Raw genomic sequence first — 24,030 nt, 5'->3', positions numbered from 1 at the left:
AATAATTCGTGGATTTTTTTGTTTTTTAAATGTTCGATGCTAATGTTCAGTAAACGCTTGGTGCGTAAAGTTGGGTCAAAGTAAATATTCTGCGTGGACGCTTGTGTGTACGCGCGGTGGGGAGTCTGTGGGATGAAACTTGTTAAACACCGACGGTAAAAACGAAAACCAAGTGTCTGTCCCGATGGCATCTCAGGGTTAAATGTGAACGACTTGATTCTCATTCATGTGATTTATCACATGAACATCTCCAGAGGTTTGCGTGGCACGTCTTTATTCGGCTTCAGTTCCTTCAAATCTTTTCTTTCAAACTAATTTCTGAACAAACTCACACCAGTTTTTGTTTAATTTAATTTAATTTCTTTTTTTTTCTACAAGAGAGCTCCTCGGACTGTGCACAAACACACGGGCACAGCCCGATGTTCCGCAGAGGAGCCTTTGTTTTCTGACCTTATCCTACCACACGGGCACGTGATGGTGGGCGGAAACGTTCAAACGTGCTGTTGATATTCAATTAGTAAAAGAAAGTCATAAGCCTGCCGGAGGTTGAAGCATGTAGGAACAGTAAAGCCTCCAAAGTGACAGCAGCTCTGCCCCGGGCCAGTGGCCGCGCTTCTCCACACACTGAACGCGCTAAATATAGCGGAGAGCAGCTGCAGCGGCCGCAAAGGCGGAAGATGTGAACATGTTGGAGCCTACATATGTGCAAAGAACCTAAACTCACCAGAGCCTTATTTCTGGGGGTAAAATGAAAGAAGCAGCATCCGATTGGACCGAGATGAGGTTCTGGGTGTTACATGGTTTATTTAACCAGAAACCGTCCTACTGTGGTGATCACAACCAAGTCAGTGTTATTTTAAATCTCACATGTGGCAGTTAAATGAGTGCACGATAAATAAAGAGGCTGCTTTGTTTAAACAAATCACGTTTTAAAAATAAAATAATATATTTGCGCTTTGGATGTGCGTGTTTTCTCTGCTTCTGTCACTTATAAACTTAATTTAGACCCAAACATCTCCGCCACCCAGTTCTAGAGGCTAAATGAGCCGGAATGATCCTTTAACCCCCCACACACACATTGAATATGTATACACCATATTTGATAAAAGTACCTGAACATCCTACATTATGTTCGTTGCGTAATTGCGCGTTACCTGCTATTTGATTAGGTATCAATACCAAGATCAGGTGCGTCTTGCACAGAGCAATATGTTCATCAACGTGCTGTATGATGTGAAGGTTAAGTTACAACTTTCCTCTTCCGTTCACTGTTTGGACACCGTTTACCTTCATCAGTCAAATTCGGACTGTTTCCCCGTGACACATTTCCATTAAAATACCATCGTTTACTCCAAACCAGTTTCCCCCCAGTGCATAAAACAGTTCAGGGTATGGATGTTGGCTCACTATTTGTCTTAATGCCGCAGTGCTAACGGGGCTCGGTGATTTACACCCTGGTGCTGTGGATATGTAGTCTATATACATTATTTTTCTTTCAGTTATTTATGCCAAAAGGAGAATAGGACCAAAGGGCAATAAACCGAGTGTCGGTGTCCAAGTTAACAGCGAAATGGAGAACACACAGCTCAGCTCCACGCTGTGTGCAGGCTGTGAGTCTCTGTGGGGGTATTACACGACTGGAGAAGTGCATTTTCAATTAGAGAAAGTGTGATGACAGAAAGCAAATGAAGGAAAGGGCAGGAGACAAATGGAAAAACGGGAAGGAAGGAGGACAACGTTAAGGAAGAAAAGAAATGAATAAATACCACTGAATGTGTTCAAGTCACTGATGTGGATAATTATTTGTTAAATTAGTTTGAACACTTATGTGTACTTGTGGAATCATGCACACACGATTCTATCATTCAGGTTTGTGTGTATGTATAGTTTAATTAGTTGGGTCATATGGTTGTAAATCAGACATTTACAGTGAAAATATTGGGTTGATTCATAAAATGTAAAACGGTGCATTGGCAACACATTCAATGACAATGACAAGGGTGAAAAAACTACTTGGAAATATACAAAAAATGAAATCATATTGTGTATTGACATGTTCCCCAAATCTTTAAAGAAATAACATTGTAAAATAACATCACCTTGGCATGAGGAGTGACAACACGTCCATGCAGCAGAGATGAAAACTGGTTTGAAGGAGACAAAAATACTGAGGTCCTGTGGTATTTTGAGATCAATACACAAACACAAAGGCAGATAAAGAACAGACAGTGTCTTCAAAACAAGTGTGGACATGTCAAAAGACAAAAGCGACTTCTGGTTTTGCTGTGCTCAGACCAGCACTAAAAGCTGCAGCCTCCTCATTCATGTCAATGAGACAAACAGAAGACACAATAGTTTGTGTTTTCTCTGCTGCTTTCCACACCTTTTATTAGACTTGCATCCTTGACAATCCGCCACAGAGATGTAAACAGTCATTAGCATCTAATTTCAGCAGCTAAGTCAGCAGTATAAACGTGGCCTTATTTTCCAGCCTAGCTGCCCCTCAGCAGAACCCAACACGCTGTCGGACCTCTCTGAGAACCGGTGCAGCCAGCCCCCGAGCCCTCTGGGCCCCTTGAGCCAGCACTCCCTCCAGGTGAGCCGGGTCGCCCCTCAGCCTCTCGATCTCCGCTCTAATGGGCGTTAACCTCTGGATCACAGCCTCAGAGACAAGCTTCTTATAGGCTCCGGTGTCCAGCCCCCTGGCTTGTGATACTGCCTCCTCCACACTGATCATCGCCATGGCAGCATGGATGGTCACCAGGTTGGACACACCTGGACGTGTCTCCGGATCAAAGGTGACCTCAGAGGTAAGGTCAGTGACAGCGCGACGGATTTTAAGGGCAATGTCGTCAGGAGAGTCCGTGATGGCGATTGTCGCCATTTTTTGGGGGTCGGATTTGGACATTTTGGCGGAGGGGTCACGGAGGGATTTGACCTTTCGTGCGGAGCCTGTGGAAGGAAAACAGATGGAGAAACCCAGTGATGTTAATGAGGAAACTGTTTTCCCTTATACCAGGTGGGCCACGGAAAAGCAGCCTGCCTCCGGCATTCCAAACTTGAACACCGGTATTGGAGGCGGGCTACTTTTCCGTGGCCCACCCTGTATTTATAAAACTCACAAAGCTCTGCATCACTGCTCACAGAGGACAAGGGTATGCACCGGGATTATTTATTTATTTACCCCTTTAAAGCTTCATCTTCAATTAATGTGCAGTCCTAGTATCTGTGTTCAGGAATTTTTACTGTAACTCAAACTAAAAAGCATTTTCGGCAAACCTTCTTCTCAGGATGTTTGTGATTATTTGTAATTTGTAGAGGTTGGAGATTATGTCTGATGGTTGTGGGATTATATCTGGCGGGGAGCTTTGGAAAGTTTCCAGACAGGCTGATCTGAAGACACCTGTCAGGACTCAAGTAGGACAGCAACAGACTGCTGCACACTGAAGAAGGCACAGCCAAAATGTTTGTACTGATACGTTAAACACAAGCTCTGAATCCTGTTCATGTCAGAAGGAGTGACATGATAAAATAAGAAACTAACTGAAGAATAACATTTTCATTACTGCTGTGTGAAGCAGATGTGTCTCAGTGTCAGGTGACACCCTGTGGGAGCCGGTTTCCTTTTATTCATCAACCTCATCCTTCCTGCATCTTGCAAGCTCTGTCCCAAACAGCCGTCCACACCCATCCCATGTACAGCGTCCTGTGCATCACCGTGAGACACACTTATTTCAAGCTAATTACAAGATGGAAGGTGGTGACTAGCAGCTGTGTTTTGACAAGAATGAAGCTGGGATCCAAACACACAAACCCCCTAAACTCCGCGAGTCATCTCGAGCATAGGCCCCAATCTATCATTACCAAATTATAATGATACAAGAGGAAGAAAATATTTCTTTAATCAAAGCTGCTCTGCACACAAGGCTGACTCCATCATGACCCTGTTAACTACAAAGAAACTGGGGAGTGAGAGGGATCTCTGAACATGTCGGCCATGTGTGTGGGCAAAGACATTTTGTACAGCAGAGTAATATTTAAAAAAAAAAAATCTTATTATATGTTAACTCTTTGTTGAAAGCCCTGATATTTTCCAGAGTTTCCATTTACTGTAGTACATGGTGGGTCGGCCGACATTTAAAAACAAAACTCTTTTTACCCAGTAAGTCTAGTAGAGGCCGGACACCTGTCCAAGACAACAGCATACAAACAGCAACAACAACACAATAAAACACAAAGAAAACAATACTTAAGACAGAGGATATTTAAAAGGCTGTAATAAAATGAGAATTACTAATAATGTATCACACACTGCTCTGTCCTGTAACCAGATGTAAAGGAGAAGAAATCTCTTTTTATCTTTTTCTTTAAATAAAAGGACATTTTGTTTTCTGAATTTGTGCAATGAACAGACGACAAAACTAGTGTCAGCCCCCTGAATCAAAAAACAAGCTGTTTAGTTTTACAGAATTCAGGGAAAGACACAAAAACAAACTTCATATGTCAAAATCAGATAAGATATGTTGAGATTGATTTCTTTATGGTAGTTGTCCTGTGTGTGTGTGTGTGTGTGTGTGTGTGTGTGTGTGTCTGTGTGTGCGTGCTGCCATGTCTATAAACGCATGTGTGTTCTTACTCAACAGGGTGCGAGGCACAGGGAACAGGTCTCCATAGCGGCTGTTGAAGATACGAGCGAGATCCTGAGCCAGCTCTAAATGCTGGACCTGGTCCTCCCCAACGGGGACGTGAGTGGACCTAAGAGATGAGCCCAGAACGAAAACAATGCCGAGTTAGAGTACAGCATTTTAAACTAGCAGCTAACTGAAGACATTCCAGTTGCTGCTGGAAACCTGTTCAGCACTGGTTTGCAACCGTCACTCAGGAGGAAGATATCCATCGGTCAGAGTGCGTTAGAGACGAGGCTTTCTCTGCTCCATCAGCCTGTTTTCACAGGAAGTGAGGTTGTGGCTGTTGGATGGTTCAAACAGGTCAGGTAACAACTTCTAATTTCTTTTTAGAAACGTGGGAGTGAAGGATTCATTTCCACAGAGGAGCTACAATAATCTGACCACCAACTGATGGGACCACAAACTCGACTGATACACCCCCACCACATTTAAACTACTTAAACCATCAGATTGCTTTCCAGCACTAAAACATGATACAAATATTTATATGGAACTCAAGTAAAATAGCTTGGCCCACTGGCTATGATACAACTGTCTCTTAGATTTCTGCCTCTGCCTTCTAAGGTGAATGAAATTTTATTTCATTGCTTGCAACATCTCCCCATTACTCTGACTAAACCAAGAAAATACTTAACATTTAAGGAGCAAATCTCTCTGAATCTCTCTGTCACCCGAGAGAGGTGGCCCATCTCTCGGGTGACACCTGTGTAACAATACACTGTGCCAATACTGTACTCATGTTATCAACAGCGGAAGTAACAATGTACAATTTAGCTGCTCAGACCCACAATAACAAGAAACAATAGTCTGGATATATACTGTTGTTTACATTTGCTCTTTTGAAACCCAGACCAATGTATGCAGAGCACTTCCTCAACAGCAGACTTTGCTTTAAAAACATTGAGAACACTGCTGCAGCTTCTCCTAATACAGAAACTACAGTGTGCGACCCCTTCCTAGAGAGGGAACATAAACATTTAAATGATTAAATCCAGGCTGAAAAACAATGAAGTCAACATGTCTTTAGCCCTCAAATACACAATGTGCATTATAATAAATATATATATACACACACACGTGGCAACAGCCAGTAAATGTTGGTAAGAAACTTCACAGCTCAGTAGATGAAGCTCTACAAAGAAATAATGATGCTCAAACTTACATGAAGAGATACAACAGCAAAACATATCTGACAACACACACGACATCCTACTTGCATGGAGTTCTCACTTGTAGAGGAGAATATCGGCAGCCTGGAGGACAGGATATGTGTAGAGACCAACGCTGCCTTCTGTCTTTACTTTGCTCTTCATCTGGAATAAAAGATGGAGGGAAGGAAAAAGAAGCAAGTTGAGGGAGAAAGGAAAGAAGAACAGCAAAAGTAAAAGTGCACAGGGGAAAGACTGACTCAAGTTGACTGTCTTTGCCCATGAAAGAACCATTTTCACTTTTATGACTCACAGCTTCGCAGATAAATGGGGTACGAATGAGTTCATGTGACACCTTGTCTCATGTCGGAGGTCAACTCATCTGTTGGGTAAACAAAAGGTGTTTTCCCATGTACCAACAGAAACCAAGAACAGTGAACTCCCGGCTCTCCCTCTCCCTCTCATTGTGCATTAAAACGGCATGTTTTGCTGCAGAAAATAACTAATTATAAGACTTTTGGAGAAATAAAATGGCAGGTGGAACAGAGAAATGAAACAAAATAGAGATGCTGGAAATTCAGAGGAAGCGGGAAATGAGAATGATGTTAATTTGAACCTATTAAACTAAAGATGAGCACAGACGTACTGATAATTAAATCAGCATGATTCAGAACCAGTGAGGGAGGATGAGGAGGCCCAACCTTTGATGTGTAAAATAATCCCAAGATATGCAATTTTCTATAAAAGAAGCCGTCTTCATCTGGAAGTCTGGCTCCAGAAAGGTTCATCAGTCACAGAAATCCAAGCTGGATTTTAGGGTAACAAGTAACAGGATACAAGGGTTCAGCTAAATTTGATTTTACATGATTTACAGCATTTTTGGTATTTCATGCTGATCATTTTTTTATGATTGTGAGAGTCTGCTGCAGGAAATCTCACGGTCTCACCTTCCACTGTGGCAGGTGTCGCAGACGGGGCATACTGGTCAGACAGCCGAGGATCCAGGAGAGCTCGGCGTGCTCGGACACCTGCAGAGTTAGAGAGGGGTGTGGGGACACATCCAGTATCACCGTTAAGGATAAAATGACCTGTTATATCTGCTTAAAACACACAAACACCATCTCTTCCATCTGGCACTGAATTGCTCAGTTTAAATCCTTTCTCTGACATTTAATAACTTGTGCTCACTGGGACATATGTTTTCGTTTGCTTCAGCTTTAGTTAAAACTGGTGGAACTACTCAATCTTTCCTAATCTGTTACCTGCCATATTTGGAAAACAGCTATTAAAGCTCAAGGATCTAAATATCTGTGGCTCATCAACTAACTCTCAGGCATGGACACTGTTTGTTTGTGTTTTCACTCCATTTGTCTTTTAGTGGTTTTCTTCATTTCTGTTGGGCTGTGTACAAAAGCAATTACTGGTCTTGGAGGTTGGATTATGTGTTCCAAAACCGACGTCTGTATATGAACATAGTGTACATACACATGCAAACTGCTTGTGTGTGACCAGAGAGGTCAGAAGAAATAAATTAAGCAGGCAGATTAAACAAAAAGATGAATAGATGAGCAGTATGGTAAGAGGCAGCTGTGGTGGAGGAAGACCAGGTAACTCCCTAGTGCCTCCAAGTGGCAAAGAAGAGTACTGTCAGACTACACCTCTCAATCTGCCCTCCATTCCTTACAAAGACAGAACCACCAGCTCACACCTGCGTCCAGCCAATCAGGACAAACTGATATCCAGTTTCTGATTCAATTTTGTCTATTTGTGCAATGACACAACAGGAATCCAACATAACACAGCATAAGGACAAACTAGAAAGCAGGATTCTTTTACATTAATGATATGGTATCAATGATACAATGCTGGATTTTGGATCAGCTGTGGTCACATTGGGGGTTACTGGTGGCCAATAAACACTGGTTCAAAGAAAACAGATCCATTCCTAACGTTCAGACCTCAATGCCATAATTACAGACGTTTGTATATATTTTCCAGAAAAAAAAAACAGTGCGTGTGTGTGTGTGTAGAAACAGGAAATATCCTTTTGCTTCAGCAAATTACAGTTTATGGACACTGCCTATATTGCCTTCCTCTCATTTTCTTGTTGCGTGAAACAGGGCTGCGACATCAACACCAGACAGCAGCGACATATACCTGGATTTCAAGCCGACATGCAAGGGGGCTGGGATTCACTACGTGCTGCAGACAGACAAGACATAGGACAGATGTCGATGACAGCAAACACAGGGACGGATATGTTTTAAGTACAATAAAACTATGGTATTTAAAGGCCGGTAAGAACAAGGCCTCCACTCACTGCACCCAATAAGAGATATACTTGCAGATCATATGGGAACTGATAGGGACCCCCACAACAAATCCTTCAGGTGAAAAGAAGAGATTTTAGAGAACTGCTAACAGCTGGACCTACACAGTAAATGGGCTTTTCTCCTCAGTATAAAACCCTGAGGATTTGCAGATCTGCTGATTCATTCACTTCCTTTTTGATACCACTGACTTCAGCTCATCACCAGTTCTGTTCCTTTTTCAGTGAAGTCCAGTATTTTCTTTGGGCAGCCGTCCTGTTTTTACATGTGGAGCAGGCGTGTTGAACATGAGGACTGCCTTGCTGCCAAGTTATGTGGCATGAAACTAAACGAGAATAAAAATAGAACTGTGTGTGTGTGTGTGTGTACAGGGGGCCGAGAAACACAGAAGACCTGAACTTAACTATCTCACACTCTTTATAACACATATGCACACGGTTCAACTTCTAATAAAGCAAAACCCACACAGCAAACACTGAATCTGTCGAAGGGCTTCTCGGTTTCTTTATGTGGCTGAAGCAAGAATCAACGGAGGTTTATGGCATGTGGTTTGAAGCTGCTGTAGAACACAGCTGAGATAAGCATCAGGCGCAGTCAAACGAGCTTTCAGGGCCAGTCAGCATGTTAGCAGGTAGACATCATAGAGTCAATATAAGTAAAATAAACAAAGATGGCCAATGGGCTCAATGACAAACTTGAAAAGAGACTAGACATGGTTTGGAAAAAGAGACATTCATAACCTGGCAGTGATACACTAACAATAGCCATCCTCTGCAGCATTGATTAGGTTAAGAAAATAATTTTTAATGGATACAGGAGCTAAATATGTGTGTGTATAAGCATAAGCCAAGCGACAGTGCTTCCTGTGTCATCACATATCTATATACGTTTCTGCTTCTCAGTATGATTCATCTATGATCTGTCTTTCTGTTTATTACAGAGGGAAACAAAGGAGCTTTCACTCAAAACACGCTACTGCTGCAGTCCATGGGCATTGCAAAGGAACAACATTGCACCTTCCTGTTGGAAAAATTTAATTAAACAGCCCATGAATTATTTGGAATAGAAACTACATTTCTCAGCCTGATATTTCAAATGAGGTCCAAACAGCAGGGTTGTAGGGATTCTCCAAAGCCACACTTTGGTTCATACACTACTTACTTGAATGCAGCTGTGATCACTCGATCATCACTGGACCAAAATAGTCTTGTGACATGTGCAGTTGGAAAACAGTAAGACACAAGTAACAAAATATACAGCTTGCCCCAACTGTAAATAGAATAATAATTTCATGATTTACATGTGTTATAGTGTGAAGTGAATAGTGGTGGAAGAAGTACTCAGATTGCTTACTTTAAGTAAAAGTATCAATACCATAGTGTAAAAATATTCTGTTACAAGTAAAAGTATTTCATTCAAATGTTACTCAAGTACAAAAGTATTAACATCAGAATATACTAAAGTAACAAAAGTAGCCATCATCATTGTATTTGTCTAAATCTGAAAAGGAAACAAAGTTATCAAACCCACAGCCACCCCTAACATAAAATATTTAATATTTTATTAACATAAAATATAATGTACCAAAAGTAAAAGTACTCATTATACAGCATAGCAAAGTATACATTGATATACATCATATCATTTGATTATAATTATTGATATATCATTGTGTACGTCACATAAATGTTGCAGCTGCTAAAGGAAGAGGTCATTTTAAATACCTATATGCTTTTAATTTGAATTACTGCTGGGCAGCTTGTGAATTTTACAGAAATGATCAATAAATCGTATGACTATACTGTTTTGCTTTATTAACCTCACTCTGAAAAATAACTAGCAGCTGAAGTTGAGCATCTTTGCAGTGAAATATTTCTATTTGAAATGTACAGTACATAGGACCAATCAATTAGCCGATCAGTGAAATGTCAAAAATTAATTTGCAACCATTTCAATGCTGGAACCACAGTTTCTGTGCTGTTTTAAGAACAAATTCCAAACGTTCTCTGGTTACAACTTCTGCAATGTCATGAAATGTGAGGATATTTTTCCAGTTTAATTAATATCACTCTAAGGAGAAACCCTCTGGGTTGTGGGCTGTTGAAAAAACAAGGCATTTGATAACACCTTGGGATCTTGGGAGTTATATTTTCACTATTTTTGTCAATTAACCAGCAAAATTTTATATGGTGAAAATAACTGCAGCACCAAAATAATATACATATAAAAAAGTATGGACATTGTAGGTGCTATCTTATGCTAATTAGCTAGCTTGAAATGAAATGCATCCATTCATCAGTCCAACCACCATTCATCTGTCCGTCCTTGGTCTCCAGCTCACCTGAGACTGTTGGAAGAGTATTACTCTCTCTGTGTCGATACCACAGGCCAGCAGACTGGCTGCCATGTCCAGAATGTTATTTCTGAGTTGGTTTGGGTCCTGAGGTTGGGTGATGGAGTGCATGTCCACAATGCTGTAGAGCACTAAAGGATACTGGATCTGCAGGGCCACCCAGTTTTCCAGAGCACCCAAGTAGTTGCCCAGGTGGGGCACTCCAGTCGGCTGGATACCAGAGAACATGCGCCCACCTCCTGGAGGCTCCTAGAAGAAAAGGGGAATCTGCTCAGAGAAACTTTATTACCACTTTAAGTTAAAGATGGTCTTTTAAGATGTTTTAGTATTTAGTTATCAAATGACATGTGGCATTGTGATATATTTACCATAAGCAAACAAGATGACTCGGGATGTTTCATAGTTTGTATATCTCATTTATTGGTGCTTCTTAAAATAAAAAGCCCTCAGGATTAGGTTCTGCCGATCAGGACCAGCAGGATGAAATCTGGGTAAGTCAGGTCACAATGCCATGCTTGCTCCACCCTCATTAACACCACTAAAAACAAAACTGTAAAAGAGTAAAAGATGATGGGCAGTAAAAAACCAAAGGTGGTGAAACAAAAAGCAGAGACTTGGCGAGAGGGTGAAGGTGGAAAGGTGAGAAGCTCACAACACAAGGCAGCCTACAGTGTTAAACCACTGGCAGGGTAGAAGCCAGCAGCCACAGTAACTGAGATTTTAACTACATGGCTAGTACCTCTGTTCTCTCCCAAACACATCCAGCACAAAGAATGCATCACCCCGCTGGCCAACACTAACACTTACACCAACCAACTTCAAGACCTCTGTTATCACAACAGAGAAGGACACTGAAAGAGAAGGGGCAATAAATCAAAAATGCCAAACAACACACAGCCTACCATATTGCCAACAATTTTACAGAGCTGGAACTGAGACAGCAGCAGGTTTTGGACTCCCTCTCTTTCTGCTGAGCCTGGCCTGGCCAGACTGCCTCATTTCTTCTGGCATCACCCACTCCACTGAACCTTGGCTTTCAATTGGCCCCACTGGAAAAGAGATGTAACCACTGCTTGTGACACCAAGCACCACACGATACAATTAGAGGGCAAGCAGAGTGGTACCTGCCATGAGATGTGAAACCACACAGCCAACCAAAATCTAGGGCTTCTTCATCAAAGCTATTACACGGTAGATTAGGTCTGTGACGGAGCAGGAAAACGCAAAGACTCAGCCTGGAAACTGTGTTTTTGTTGGGAAGTTAGAAAGACAAGCTTTGGGGGGGGGGGCTCATGGTGGTGGATTCAGTTCCTGGCAGAGGTGCTGTGGCTTGGCAGGAACTCACAGGTGAGAAGGCAGTGAGGGATCACATCTTTGTTGGGGTGGCGAGGTTGAATATGTGGGAGAGATAACACGGGCTTCCATGAGCACTACCAGTCTCAAGAAGTCTCCAACGAACAGTTCTGACACTGTGTACGTTTGTTGCTACAGGGAGAGGAAGTCCAGTTCTAATTAATACTGTATATCCATGAACTCGAAAGATTATCACACTTCAAAATACTGTACAATAGTTTAAGAAAATACTGTTGGCAAACCCCAATCCCCTTATTTGATCCTTCCTTCCTCCTCAATTGACCCAGAAGTCATTCCAGTTGAGCCAGGATTCTTACAGGTACATCTCATGTCTCAATAAGATTGTTTCTACGTGCTTGGATGTAGGATGTTCCAAGTCTCTTATATCGGTTCTGACAATCAAGGAGTGAGGGCAGTGCTAGAGGAACCATGACAAAGGATACACAAGACCATCCTTTAAAAATAAATAAATAAATAAACATTTTATGAATATCACAGATCAGCTGGCCATTGGACACTTTAATAAGGATAAGGATAATCACTTTGTTTCTGGTACAGAACCGAGGCAGCCATCTGCGGTGCCAACTCACACCAATGGCTCAGGGGCAACTTGGGGTTCAGTGTCTTGCCCAAGGACACTTCAGCATGTGGACTGCAGTGATTTGAACTGCCAACCTTCTGGTTGGGAGATGACCGCTCTACCCACTGAACCACAGTTGCCCCAAATGAAAAGACCTGAGAAAAGGATGTCTCACGTGTTCCTTCAGGTCCTTCATTCTCATGTTTTCTTTGCATCGTACATGAGCAGGACTAAGACACAATGAAAAGATGCAAGTGAGGAAAATGACTTGGGATGCAGCCACCATCTGTTCTGAGGATCGAGGAGCGAAGAGGCTGCTGGATGAGCCATGAGCAAAAATATAGAGCATCCTTTGATGTCTTTTATAGACTAACATACCCCTTTATCAGAGGTCTGCTGGTGATTGGACACTTCAGATGAAGAATTAGAGGAAAGGACGTCTCATGTTCATATAAACATTTTCCTCGTTTCCAGTCTCCGCACAATTTTTCATTGCATCATATATGGATGAGACTAAGACAGAAAATATGCAGGTGAGAGAATTCTGAATGCAACTAAGGTAATTGGGATTTCCATCCCATTCCCATTAAAAAGCAATATATGAGGAATGTATCCTTACACATATTAACTGGCCAATGCAGTATGTTAATGCTGCATTGCATAGCAGCAAGAGTCGAGCCTGGTTCAACCTTTATGCCAACAATCCTGAATTTTACGAAGAATTGGAAGAAAAACAAATCACCAGTTTCCACAACTGACAAATCAGGCTCACAAAAAAGTTTATTTACAGTAGTAGTTATTGTGAAGCTTTTTAGTGTATCATATGAGCTTCTTCTGCAGATTGAGCAGTCCCCATTTGTCAGTGATGGGCACAACCATGCGTTCCAAGTCAAGCCTATCGACTACCCACTACCCACAAAAACTAAACGTGAAATTCTGATTCAGCAAACTGTGCAGATTTAAACACCAAGGCTGATACTGTAAGGAACTTGTAATCATTTTCAGCCAAAAACAGAACCCACAACTAGGAGGTTAAGTTTGTTTTAGCTCACGATGCAATGTATTGACAGGCTGTACACTCCAACACCTCAGCATTTTAACAGAAAAGCTAGCTTTTCAACTCTCCCCCACAAATCCCACGAGACCTCTGTGGTATCACCTCAGATCTGACTGGTGATCATATGTTCCCCAGCTGCACACTTCAAGGTTATCATAACTAATCATTAAAACCTGAAACTTTCAGAGGATATCCTCTTCGCTCACTCCTGAGAAATCAGCTACCTTGACAGCTTGCTGAGCTACATCACATTCAATCTGACTAAAGGACAAGGCTCGGGAAAGGGACTTGAGATCAGATAACAGCTGCTCTCTCACCAGCGTGGCCCAGAGTTTCTCCATCTCTCAGCCCCAAGGGATCAAATAACTACTGCTCTAAGGCCAGCATGACCCACAAAGTCTCCGTCTGCTCGCCTGAGGAGCAGGTCACTACCCAGCAAGAGAGAGTCAGGAAGGAACTGGGTGCTTATATCATTAAAGACAGGGTAATTGCACTGGAGTGTCACTGATGCTGAGAGCCTCTTAAGAGGTGTCAGGATTGATTGTGGCCCTGAATCTGGCTCAAATATTTTCTCACCTCAAGCTGACACATCAAACGCATGTTCACTCTCTGCTCCGACCCCCCGGGGAAGCCATTAGCCATGAAGACATGGTAATGATATCATTTGAGCCAATCAAGTGTCAAATGAGAGTCAACATTACAGCTAAGTAGCCACTGAACAATCATGGGTCATCACGCATCACACTGCTTCACCAAACGCCTCCGTGTAACGTCTGGTCAGAGGAAACACATGCCTCTAGCTGTTAGAAGAGAAAGCTGGTCACATAAGGAAGTAAATCAACAACTGTGTGATAAGTTAAATATTGTAAGAAGACTGTTCATAATGAATTCTGCACTGCAAAGCCCACAGTAGTAAAACACTATCTAGCATATTTTTCCCATGAACTATACTAAATCTGTGGCAAGTGAGTGCCTGACTTCATATTTTGGGGGTGACATAACACCTTGTGGCTTGGGAAAATAAAAAATTTAAAAAAATCCACAAATGCACAAGAAGCAGTCCCACTTTAATTTATTTCATTTTACTTGTACTTTTACTATATTTTCATTATTCTCTAATTTGCTTGCTACTTTATGTGCTAAGCACAATTTTGGACCAAGTGTATTGTGTTTAAAATGCTCTATAGGATAAGTTTGTTAATTTTGTTGGATGCCTACTGACGAGGCATAGCACACACTGAAAACTTGCTCTCTCCTCATATTTTACACTGAAAGGAGCCATGTTGTCGTACTACACCGTCATTAAGGCGACGAAAGCTTTCTTCATCTACATCTGCCATATGCTCAATGCATTATGCACCGTATGTGTGACATTAACGTCAACAACTAGGAGGTTACATACACTAAAAAGGCCATGTTTTCTCACTAGCAGCACCTTTCCGGGAATATGTGTTCATTTGTCAGTGTGTGTATGTGTGTGGTTAACTCCACTGGGATAAAGGTCATGTGCAAACATAGACCTATGTCCGACAAACATAGACCTATGTTTGCACGTGTTATAGTTTTTGCCTACATCAACATCAGTGAGGCTGTAAGTGAAGTGTCTGTCCATATGTGTTTGGCAGCTCATGTCAAGGATCAGCACTGGTAGAAAGAAACCTATCAAACAGTCCCTCAAAAAAAAAAAACTGTGTTATTAAACGCAAAACAATAGTGAACTGGAGATGATTCACTTTAGTTGAAGACATAAAGAACCAACATGGAGTTTCCTGCAAGTTCAGTAAAAATGTAGTTCCAGGAAACTTCTCCCTTCTCTTTCCATAGTCTTTTCAAAGCTCTGGAACCACTGCATTGTGGGAAATAAAAGACAAATGTTGAATTTATCATTTCAGTCAGCACAAAATACAATGAAATTACATCCTCACAGAAGAATGTATAAGGATGGGACCAGATGAATAAACCTTGTGTACACAGAGGTCTTACAGTCCCTCACACACACACACACACACACACACACACAGATGCACAGAAATATGCACACAAATGTTTGCCAGGGTTTAAAGGCTGTGTATTCACAGGGTTTCAACTCTCATAGTTAAAATGGACGAGGACTTTACTAATATTATAGGCTGAATTAACTGATATGACATTTTATTATGAATCTCGGCTGTGTGGGCCCCTAAACTCTCATAGCCTCTCTGAATATCATGCTCATTGCTGCTTAATGGACCTTAATCTTCCAGTTGGTGTTGATATAAGAAATTGTTGCATTCCAAGTGTTATTCCAGTTATATGAGGGGATGTGCAAAGAAAAAAAAATAACCTGAGATTCACCACTATTATTATTGAGCAGTTGCAGCTTCCAGCATGTCCAGGTCTACAGCCTCACTCTGTTATTCCCTATGTTATTAATCACAGTCATAGTTTTACTTTAGTTTGCACTCACAGAATAGATTTATCTTCTCAGATCTGCCCTGGGCTGCTTTTCAGAGCTCATACATCACATCAGAGCCTTGGAGTCCTGGATTGGCATACTGACATCTAGCTCACTGAGGAGCAGGGCCAACGGTCACTGCCATTTTACTGCGCCAATTTCAACACATCTAAAACCCAGTTGTGAGAGCATCGGTGCCTGCCCCGCTGTGACTTACCATCAGCTCTTTGTAGGTCAGGGAATCGCTCCAGATCTTGCCGTGAATGCAGGGCATCAACATGGGCCTACAGATGAAGGATTTTCTGGGCTGTGCCGCTGTACGTTTGACACACAGTTTCCAGTGTCCTGAGTGCCCCACGCTCCACATTAACACTGCTAAAAAGCACCTTGACATAGCCCCCACAAGTTCCCCTATACCCTTCTTCATCTCTGTCTCACTCTCACTTTGGGGCCTGTTAACGCTGGTGACCGACAGAGCTGCACTTCACTGAGGTGTCAAGTAGGAAATGGGGTTTACTGAGGTACCCCTCTTTTATCCCTGAATGTGTGTGTTTGGCCAATATGGGAACACACCTCAGCTTGAAACAAAGTGCATATGACCACAAAGAAAACATGCACACACACGAAGGCATATGGACACAGACAAGAAAATTAAGAAATGAAGCAGTGGATAAAGAAGAAGAAATTGAGAAAACAATGTGACAGAGGGGGCAACATGGTAAAAAATAAATAAGAATAAAAATGTGACTACACTCTAGTCAAGACTCGAGCAGTTTTTTTCCCCTGCCAGAGAGGGTGTCATAGGGGGGAGCTGAGGGGAAGGCCCAAAAGGAGCATTTGATTAAATCTGTGGTTGACGTGTGGGACAGGTGAGATTGATGAGGTTCCTCTGAGCGCCACACTGTGCAGAGAGCGGGGGTACAGGAACAGAAAGCGGCAGTGTGGCAGGCCAGGGCTCAGGGCCTGCTCACGCCGTGGGGTCCCTGGGCTGATTAATGGGACTGGAGGCCCTTCAAAAACAGCACTCCCCACAGACAGGGCCCGACAGTGCTCCAAAAATAACCAGGCAGGGGAGGCGGCCCTGGCCTCTTGCTCTAACAGGCAGCAGCTTCTGAAGGATCCAAATGCCTGGGTGGGGATGGAGTAGGGGGCATAACCCAGAGGAGCAACGCCTACTCAGGAAACTGTAATGTGGCTCATTGGATGCTAAATGCTAGTATATGGGAAGTGACGCTGACAACTAACATTCAGTAAAAGTATCTTATTACCCTGCAACACGTGTAAGAATGAATAAGAAGGTGCAAGACATCTCCATCTGTTGAGGAAGAACGTGTCATGATCACAGGCTACAGAACAGCTACTAAATGGACCCTGGGGTCAAACGATTTTCTCAGCTATTGTGTCCACGGTCAAAATTAACTTCCAACCAACTATTGTTGAACCTGCTGTAAACAGATGAGAACAATACTAACTACTGTATCACAGTCTCTTTAAGACTGAGCATTGCAATGCACCCCCATTGATTAACAGACCAGTAAATACAATCGAGAAAGTCCACTTTGAGGATCCCTTAGTTGCAGACCTAAGACACCAAAACGCTGCACAGATGTTTTTAATATGACTGGATTTTACAACTCTTTAAGTCATCACTGCAGAAATAATTGCATCCTTTTATTAACCAGGAGGTGATTGTATTACAGTGTACACAGTAATAAGGAGCTACAAATTTTTTTTACTTGTATGCATATGATTATCCAAGCCAGTGCAGATGATTGAGTTGTGGTAAAACTAAATCATCACCTTGCACTGTTTTTGTATGAGGCCTCTGTATGTTTACCCATATGCACATCTGTATGAACGCACGAATCTGCGAGACTTTTGATGCAGTGTGCTAATGACAGTCTGAGCACAGTTTAACACCCAAATATTTTCTACAGTTGGAAATTATTTCCAGTGCCCAGCCCATGATACCTTTGTAACAGCAGTTTTATTTACTTTCTCACAAAGAACTAATCACCTTGGAACCAGCATGACTGAAACTGTACTGTAAATCCAAAGCAGTTTGCCTACAATATGCCCATGATCCAATGTAAAGCAGCTGTGTGCAGCTGGAAAAGCCAAGACCAGCTTAATTTATAATGTTACTTTTTTCACCCTTAGATAAACACATCCATGCCAGAGCTTGCAGTGAGTCCTTTTTAAAGTGTTTCAAATAGTTTCATTTAACCACTAGCTTCTCCTTCTGTATTGGCAATGAACATGTTAAATTTCATTTCACTTGCTGGAAACAAACCATTGACAGGTGAGCTAAGAATACTCAAAAAACATGGAAAAGTCCCAACACAGCAAAAATAACTAGCACACACTTCATAAATGTATCACTGTGTAATTATGGCAGCACTCTGGGCAAACCTCCACCAGCAGCAGTGTCTCTGAAGAGTCCAGTCATTTCCTCTGGCAAAAGCATGACACCAGATACTTGGCAGGTTTTAATTAAAAATGTCAGACACTCAGCAAAGGGTTCTGGATCAGGCCCAGACTAAAACATGGAAAAACTAGAAAGATTCCCCAGGTACTACTAAAAGCACATGTCTACAGACTGTTTCTGTAATTTGACTTAGCTTGAGAGTTGCTTTAAAAGAGGAATATGTTGAGATATGGCATAGTTTTAAGAAATGGGTGATGTGCACGGCCTCCAAGAGAGGGCCCTGGCTGAAGAATGACTACAACAGACCTAATTACATAGAGGGGCCTACTGAGAATTTGTGGGCTTTTCTGACAGTTGAATACAAATAGGGCAGTTAATGAACTTTCACAAACTGGAGGTCATGTTTCCTGGCTCTTGCCGACCTCTCCTTTGGTGCTGGAGCCGCTCTAATGTTTTTTTCTGACACCCAAGTTAGTGAATTTGGAGCAGAGGCAAATTAGAAGTCACTTCCTCTTTCCTGGAGCCCAGGGCTGACATGATTGATACTAGCCAATAACAGGACCGCAGGTGAGGGATGGCTGAATGGGGAGCAGCCGATTTACAACTGCTGTGAGGCTGGAAGCCAGTGGAAGGGCAGGAGGGTTGTAGAAAATACACATATTCTAACCAAACCCTACTGCTTCCGAATCCACTATTCAGAGTCTCAAACATGAAGAACTTGATGAAAAATATGGTTAAAAAAAAAAAAAAAAAAAAAAAAAAAAATTTGGGATGCTTAAAGAAAACAAGGTTTGTACTTTGCTATCCAGCCTCATCAATTTACAACTGATTCAAGATTTTTTTGAGTCAACTGTATGTCAATTACAATGGAGAACTAATTTCAGTAAAAAACAAAACGCCCCCCCCCCTTGTTTTTTATGCTGCAGATTCTAAGTTGGGCATTTAAAAGAAGCTTGTGATGGATCAATGACATCATAAACCTTAAGGGAGGGGTTCTCAACAGTTTGTAACTTAACGCCCACTCTTGATTGTTAAAAATGTCCGATGACAACCTGCCCAAATATTCATTGTGTGCATTTAATGTCTACAGGGTCATATTTCTTCACCCAACGTCTTGGAGCTTTTACTGGGGCAGGGTTGCCTCCCAGCGTTTGCTGGCTAGCTAGCCAACAGCAGTAAAACATGGTTTTTCACCCTCTTAAAGGTTTGTTGTCAAATTTCAAAAAGTTATTGCATACTTCCTATTATGAGCTAATATTAACAGCAAATTCTAACTACAAGTGATCATTTTAAAAAGCAAAGCTATCTCATAATGATCTCTCTCAAAATTCATAGCATCAGACAAAAGTCACACTTTAGCTTTGCCTCAGTCTGTTCAGTGACTTCTTAAACACATTTCCAGTACAGAGAAACCAAGGAAAAAAACACACCTTGTCTGACGCACATCGCACTTCGGGGCATTGTGAGCGTGCTTGGTCTTTGTGCTCACTCGTCCACATTTGGAGAAAGTTAAAACTAATGAAAACCAACACTTCATTTCTGATGTTATTGTTGGGTTTAAAGCACTGCTGTGATGCCGCGATAAACCAGAGTTAAGTTATGTTTTGACAGGGGGGGCAAACACTTATTCACACAGGGCTATATAGTTTTGGATTTTGTTTTCCCTTAATAATAAAAACCTTCATTTAAAAACTGCATGATGTGTTTACTTGTGTTATCTTTGACTAATATTTACATTTGTTTGATGATCTGAAACATTACAGTGTGACAAAAAAGGAAAAAGATAAGAAATCAGTAAGGGGGCAAATACTTTTTCACACCACTGTATCTCATAATGATCTCTCTCAAAATTCATAGCATCAGACAAAAGTCACACTTTAGCTTTGCCTCAGTCTGTTCAGTGACTTCTTAAACACATTTCCAGTACAGAGAAACCAAGGAAAAAAACACACCTTGTCTGACGCACATCGCACTTCGGGGCATTGTGAGCGTGCTTGGTCTTTGTGCTCACTCGTCCACATTTGGAGAAAGTTAAAACTAATGAAAACCAACACTTCATTTCTGATGTTATTGTTGGTTTTGAAGCACTGCTGTGATGCCTTTGGAGTGCCCCACTTCCTCTTCCCTTTTCCCCCTCTTGTCGCACACCTATCCGGCCTCGCCTGAGACTTTGCCTTAACTAAATACAGACGGGATGGCAGTGAACGCGCATACAGTATTACAGCTCATACATCAGCCAGAAACAGGGCTTTGGGCAGATGGCTGAGGTGTTTAACTGAACTGTAATGCAAGAACAGCTCAATAATTAGTATCGTTGTTGTACTGAAATGCAGCGGTCACTGTTGTGTGTCCCACAGGACTCACCGTTTGTCTTCACATCCCATTTGCTTCTCCAACAAAGCTGTCACATATAGGAAACCCTGGGTGTATTTATTAAAACCAGTGAAGTAAAAAGTTAAACTCAAGCAGTGTTCCTGAGGATATGATGTCACATGCCAGAATAGGAAAGGAAACTGCACAAAATAAGCTCAAGATAGACGAGAAAAAAGGTTCGTCACAAATGAAAGCCACTACAGTCAAAAGATGTAATTTAAACTCAAGAAGGAACCATAAAAAAACAATCCTTTATGTCAACTAAAAATAAGATGTTATGGCTGTGTAAAATATAAGCTAACTACACTGAAATACAGTCAGCGTATAATCAACTGTTCTTTAGTTCATGTGATCACACGATATATTGAGATTTTATTTTAAATAAAGAACCACATCTTGTTTCAACCGGTTTTGTTTAGTTTCACCATTTCCCAGAATACCTATCCCCCATGGACTGGGTGTAACCATGTCTGCTTTCATCTGTACTCTACAGGGGAAAAAACTTCCTTTTCCAAGTATGAGCAACTCACACCAAAGCTGACAGTTAGTGCTCAGGCTTAAAGTCTCCACTGCCAAAATAAGTGCAGCTGCTGCAAGTACCAAATCTTCCTGCTGCAGTTCCACGAGTATTCTCTACCTGTTTATTTTTCAAAGCCAGTGTTAAAGTGACAGTGATAGTTTGGAGAGACTGTTACACTTTTGATTATGTTCAGACTACCCACTGAAGTAACTCAAATCCAATTATTTCCCCTGCTAGACCCCCTGCAGTTCGCCTACCAGACAAACAGGTCGATGCAGTGAACATGGCACTGCATTACATCCTGCAACACCTCGACTCCCCAGGGACCTATGCACGGGCCCTCTATGTGGACTTCAGCTCAGCGTTCAACACCATCATCCCAGACATCCTCCACTCCAAACTGACCCAGCTCACTGTTCCTGCCACCACCTGTCAGTGGATTACTAGCTTTCTGACAGACAGCTCAGCAACCAAACAGGACAAGTACAGACTTCAGCAGACAGTCAGGACTGCAGAAAAGGTCATTGGTGTGAGCCTGCCCTCCATGGAGGACCTGTACACCTCATGGGTCAAAAGGAGGGCGGAGAGGATCACTGCTGACCCCTCACACCCTGGACACAATCTGTTTGAACTCCTCCCCTCTGGACGGTGTTACAGGTCACTGTGCACCTGTACAGATTATACAGACTCGTACAGGTCTCTAGTTTTTAAGTATTCTGTTTTATACCTATTTATCTCATTTCAATGAACATTCCTTTGTTGTCTGCATTGTTTACTGTCTGTTTATACTGCCTTTTCTAAATTTTTTGCACTGTTTGTTGATGTTAATACTGCTATTTTGTTATATTACACAGCCTTATTCTGTTATTCAAGTTTTTTCCAAATCTTCCATATTTGCTCCTAGATCTGATTCATATCCGATGTCTGACCACGCGAACTCTGTCAAAATGGTCCGATGAGAACTCAGATTTTTATTTATTTATTTATTTATTTATTACATCTCCCTCCTCTGCACATATCGCCTGTCGTCATCATTTCGGTGTCGCCTCCTCACAGACTGGTAAAAATATCCTGATATCGAACCTGTTCTAAGGATCACTTTAATTAAAATAGGTTAATTAGAAAATTAAGATGGCCTCCATTTTATTTTTATGAAGAGACAAACACCTACAGCCCAAGTTTAAATAAAACTCTAGCAGAACTGCGTTTAAGAATTACTAAGGCATGAAGCTGAAAGGTTTACAAGTCTATTTCTAGTAAAGCCTTCTCACACAGTCTTCTTCGAGCGAAGACACAACACGTCTCGGTAAAGAAATCACCACACCACATACCTTTTTCTGCTGACCTACTCCAGCGCAGAATAACCTGTTAGAAGACTTTAACGTCTGAATGAAGTTGAAAAGACGCTTGAAATTACTCCTCACGGGGAGCGCCATCTTGGATTGTGACTTCATACTACGGTGGCTTTGAAAAGACAAAATGGATAGCACCGAGTCGCGTATTTAATTCCTACAGTAATTATAGGGTTTACTGCCTTAACTTTGATTAATGCACAGGGTCTTATTAAAAATACTGACTATAGTTGATGTTGTACAATAGTGTGCAAAAGTTAGGAAAGTAGAGAAAAAAACAATAATGTTTCATGGTCACTATGAAAGTGTGAAATATTTCAGTATATTTTAAAAACTTTGTTCATTACAAGCAAATGCTATTTTATGTTGCTCCTGTTTGTAAACAGTTTAATCCATTTTTACAATTTTAATTCCCTGTCATTTTCCAGTCTTTTTTCACCATTTTAGTTTTATTTCCAGTGGCCATTTTATTTCATAAAACTACTTTTCATCACTTACAGGTGTTAAGCAGAAGCAGTTATGTGACTGGCTGCTGGTTTGGTCTGAATGAGTGTATAGCCAATCGCATGACAAAGATTTGGGTCTCCATCAGCACAGTCCAGGAAAGCAAAAAAAAAAAAAAATTACTTTTACGTCCTTAGTGTTAGGTTCGATTAACAGCCACTTTCTCAATTCACAATTCCTCTGCTTCCTGCTTTTTCCTTCCAAATGGTCACCCACCACTGCTGCTGAGGTTATAAGCATGTAGAAAATGACAGACAGTAGATTTTTCAATGTTAAGTTTTGAATTCCAGTTGATTTGTTTTCTCACTTTTCTCACAGAATGGAAACAACTGGATCTTGCAGAAAGTTTCTCTTTTCATGAATCACTGGGTCATCCAACTAAACGACACAATTCCATCCTCTCTTTGCTGAACTGAACACCAGCTGCATGTATCTGAATGTGTGGAAGCATATTTTATGCACTCACATACTCCCCCACCACCATGTGTATGATAGGCTATTAAATTGTGGCAGACGTGCGGTTTCCTCATTGTCTAAGGTCTCCATGTTAATTGGGTGGTGTTGTGTCTAGCCTGGCTACTTCCTCAACAACTGAAGTTTCCCAGGGAGCAGCTGCAGAACAGCTCTGTTCCATACCCTCGCTCATTACAAAGTAGTGATATAGATACTATAAGTGATTATATTCCACGCTGGCTAAGGTTACAATATGTTTGCAGGGCACACTGGCTGCTCACAGTCACAGAGACTTCTTATTTCTTAAACATCTGCTCCTGATTTTTTCTCCTCCACCTTTTGCATCTGGTTGCATTTGCCAAATACAGACTATCATTCCATATTCATTATTATTTCCTGAGGCACTGAGGCTGTGCTCTTTGGTGCATCAGATTTAGAGACCTGAGCCGTTATGTTC

General features: G+C 41.6%; 1 protein-coding gene across 1 annotated transcript; it reads right to left on the bottom strand.

Moving 5' to 3' along the window:
* Positions 1 to 1,846: 1,846 nt before the first annotated feature.
* wars2 (tryptophanyl tRNA synthetase 2, mitochondrial) lies at positions 1,847 to 22,734 on the bottom strand. Its single transcript, XM_020586278.1, has 6 exons — positions 22,596 to 22,734; positions 10,508 to 10,768; positions 6,784 to 6,864; positions 5,919 to 6,001; positions 4,637 to 4,755; positions 1,847 to 2,952 (listed from the first exon to the last, which is right to left on the bottom strand). The coding sequence occupies exons 1-6, from the start codon at positions 22,716 to 22,718 to the stop codon at positions 2,504 to 2,506; spliced, it is 1,116 nt and encodes a 371-aa protein (XP_020441934.1). The 5' UTR covers positions 22,719 to 22,734; the 3' UTR covers positions 1,847 to 2,503.
* Positions 22,735 to 24,030: the final 1,296 nt, after the last annotated feature.

Source organism: Monopterus albus, unplaced genomic scaffold, assembly GCF_001952655.1.
Source record: "Monopterus albus unplaced genomic scaffold, M_albus_1.0 scaffold401.1, whole genome shotgun sequence".
NCBI lineage: Eukaryota > Metazoa > Chordata > Actinopteri > Synbranchiformes > Synbranchidae > Monopterus > Monopterus albus.
Note: the sequence above shows the minus strand (reverse complement) of the source record. Positions and strands in the feature narration are given on the sequence as shown.

Bases quoted from the DNA above. Each gene is read 5' to 3' on its own strand.
- wars2 (XM_020586278.1), bottom strand. From the start codon at position 22,718: ATGAAGTCACAATCCAAGATGGCGCTCCCCGTGAGGAGTAATTTCAAG. The intron at 6,002-6,783 runs GTGAGACCGTGA...CTTTTATTCCAG, and splicing joins GACACCTGCCACAGTGGAAG to ATGAAGAGCAAAGTAAAGAC. The intron at 2,953-4,636 runs GTAAGAACACAC...TTCCTTCCACAG, and splicing joins TGTGCCTCGCACCCTGTTGA to GCTCCGCACGAAAGGTCAAA.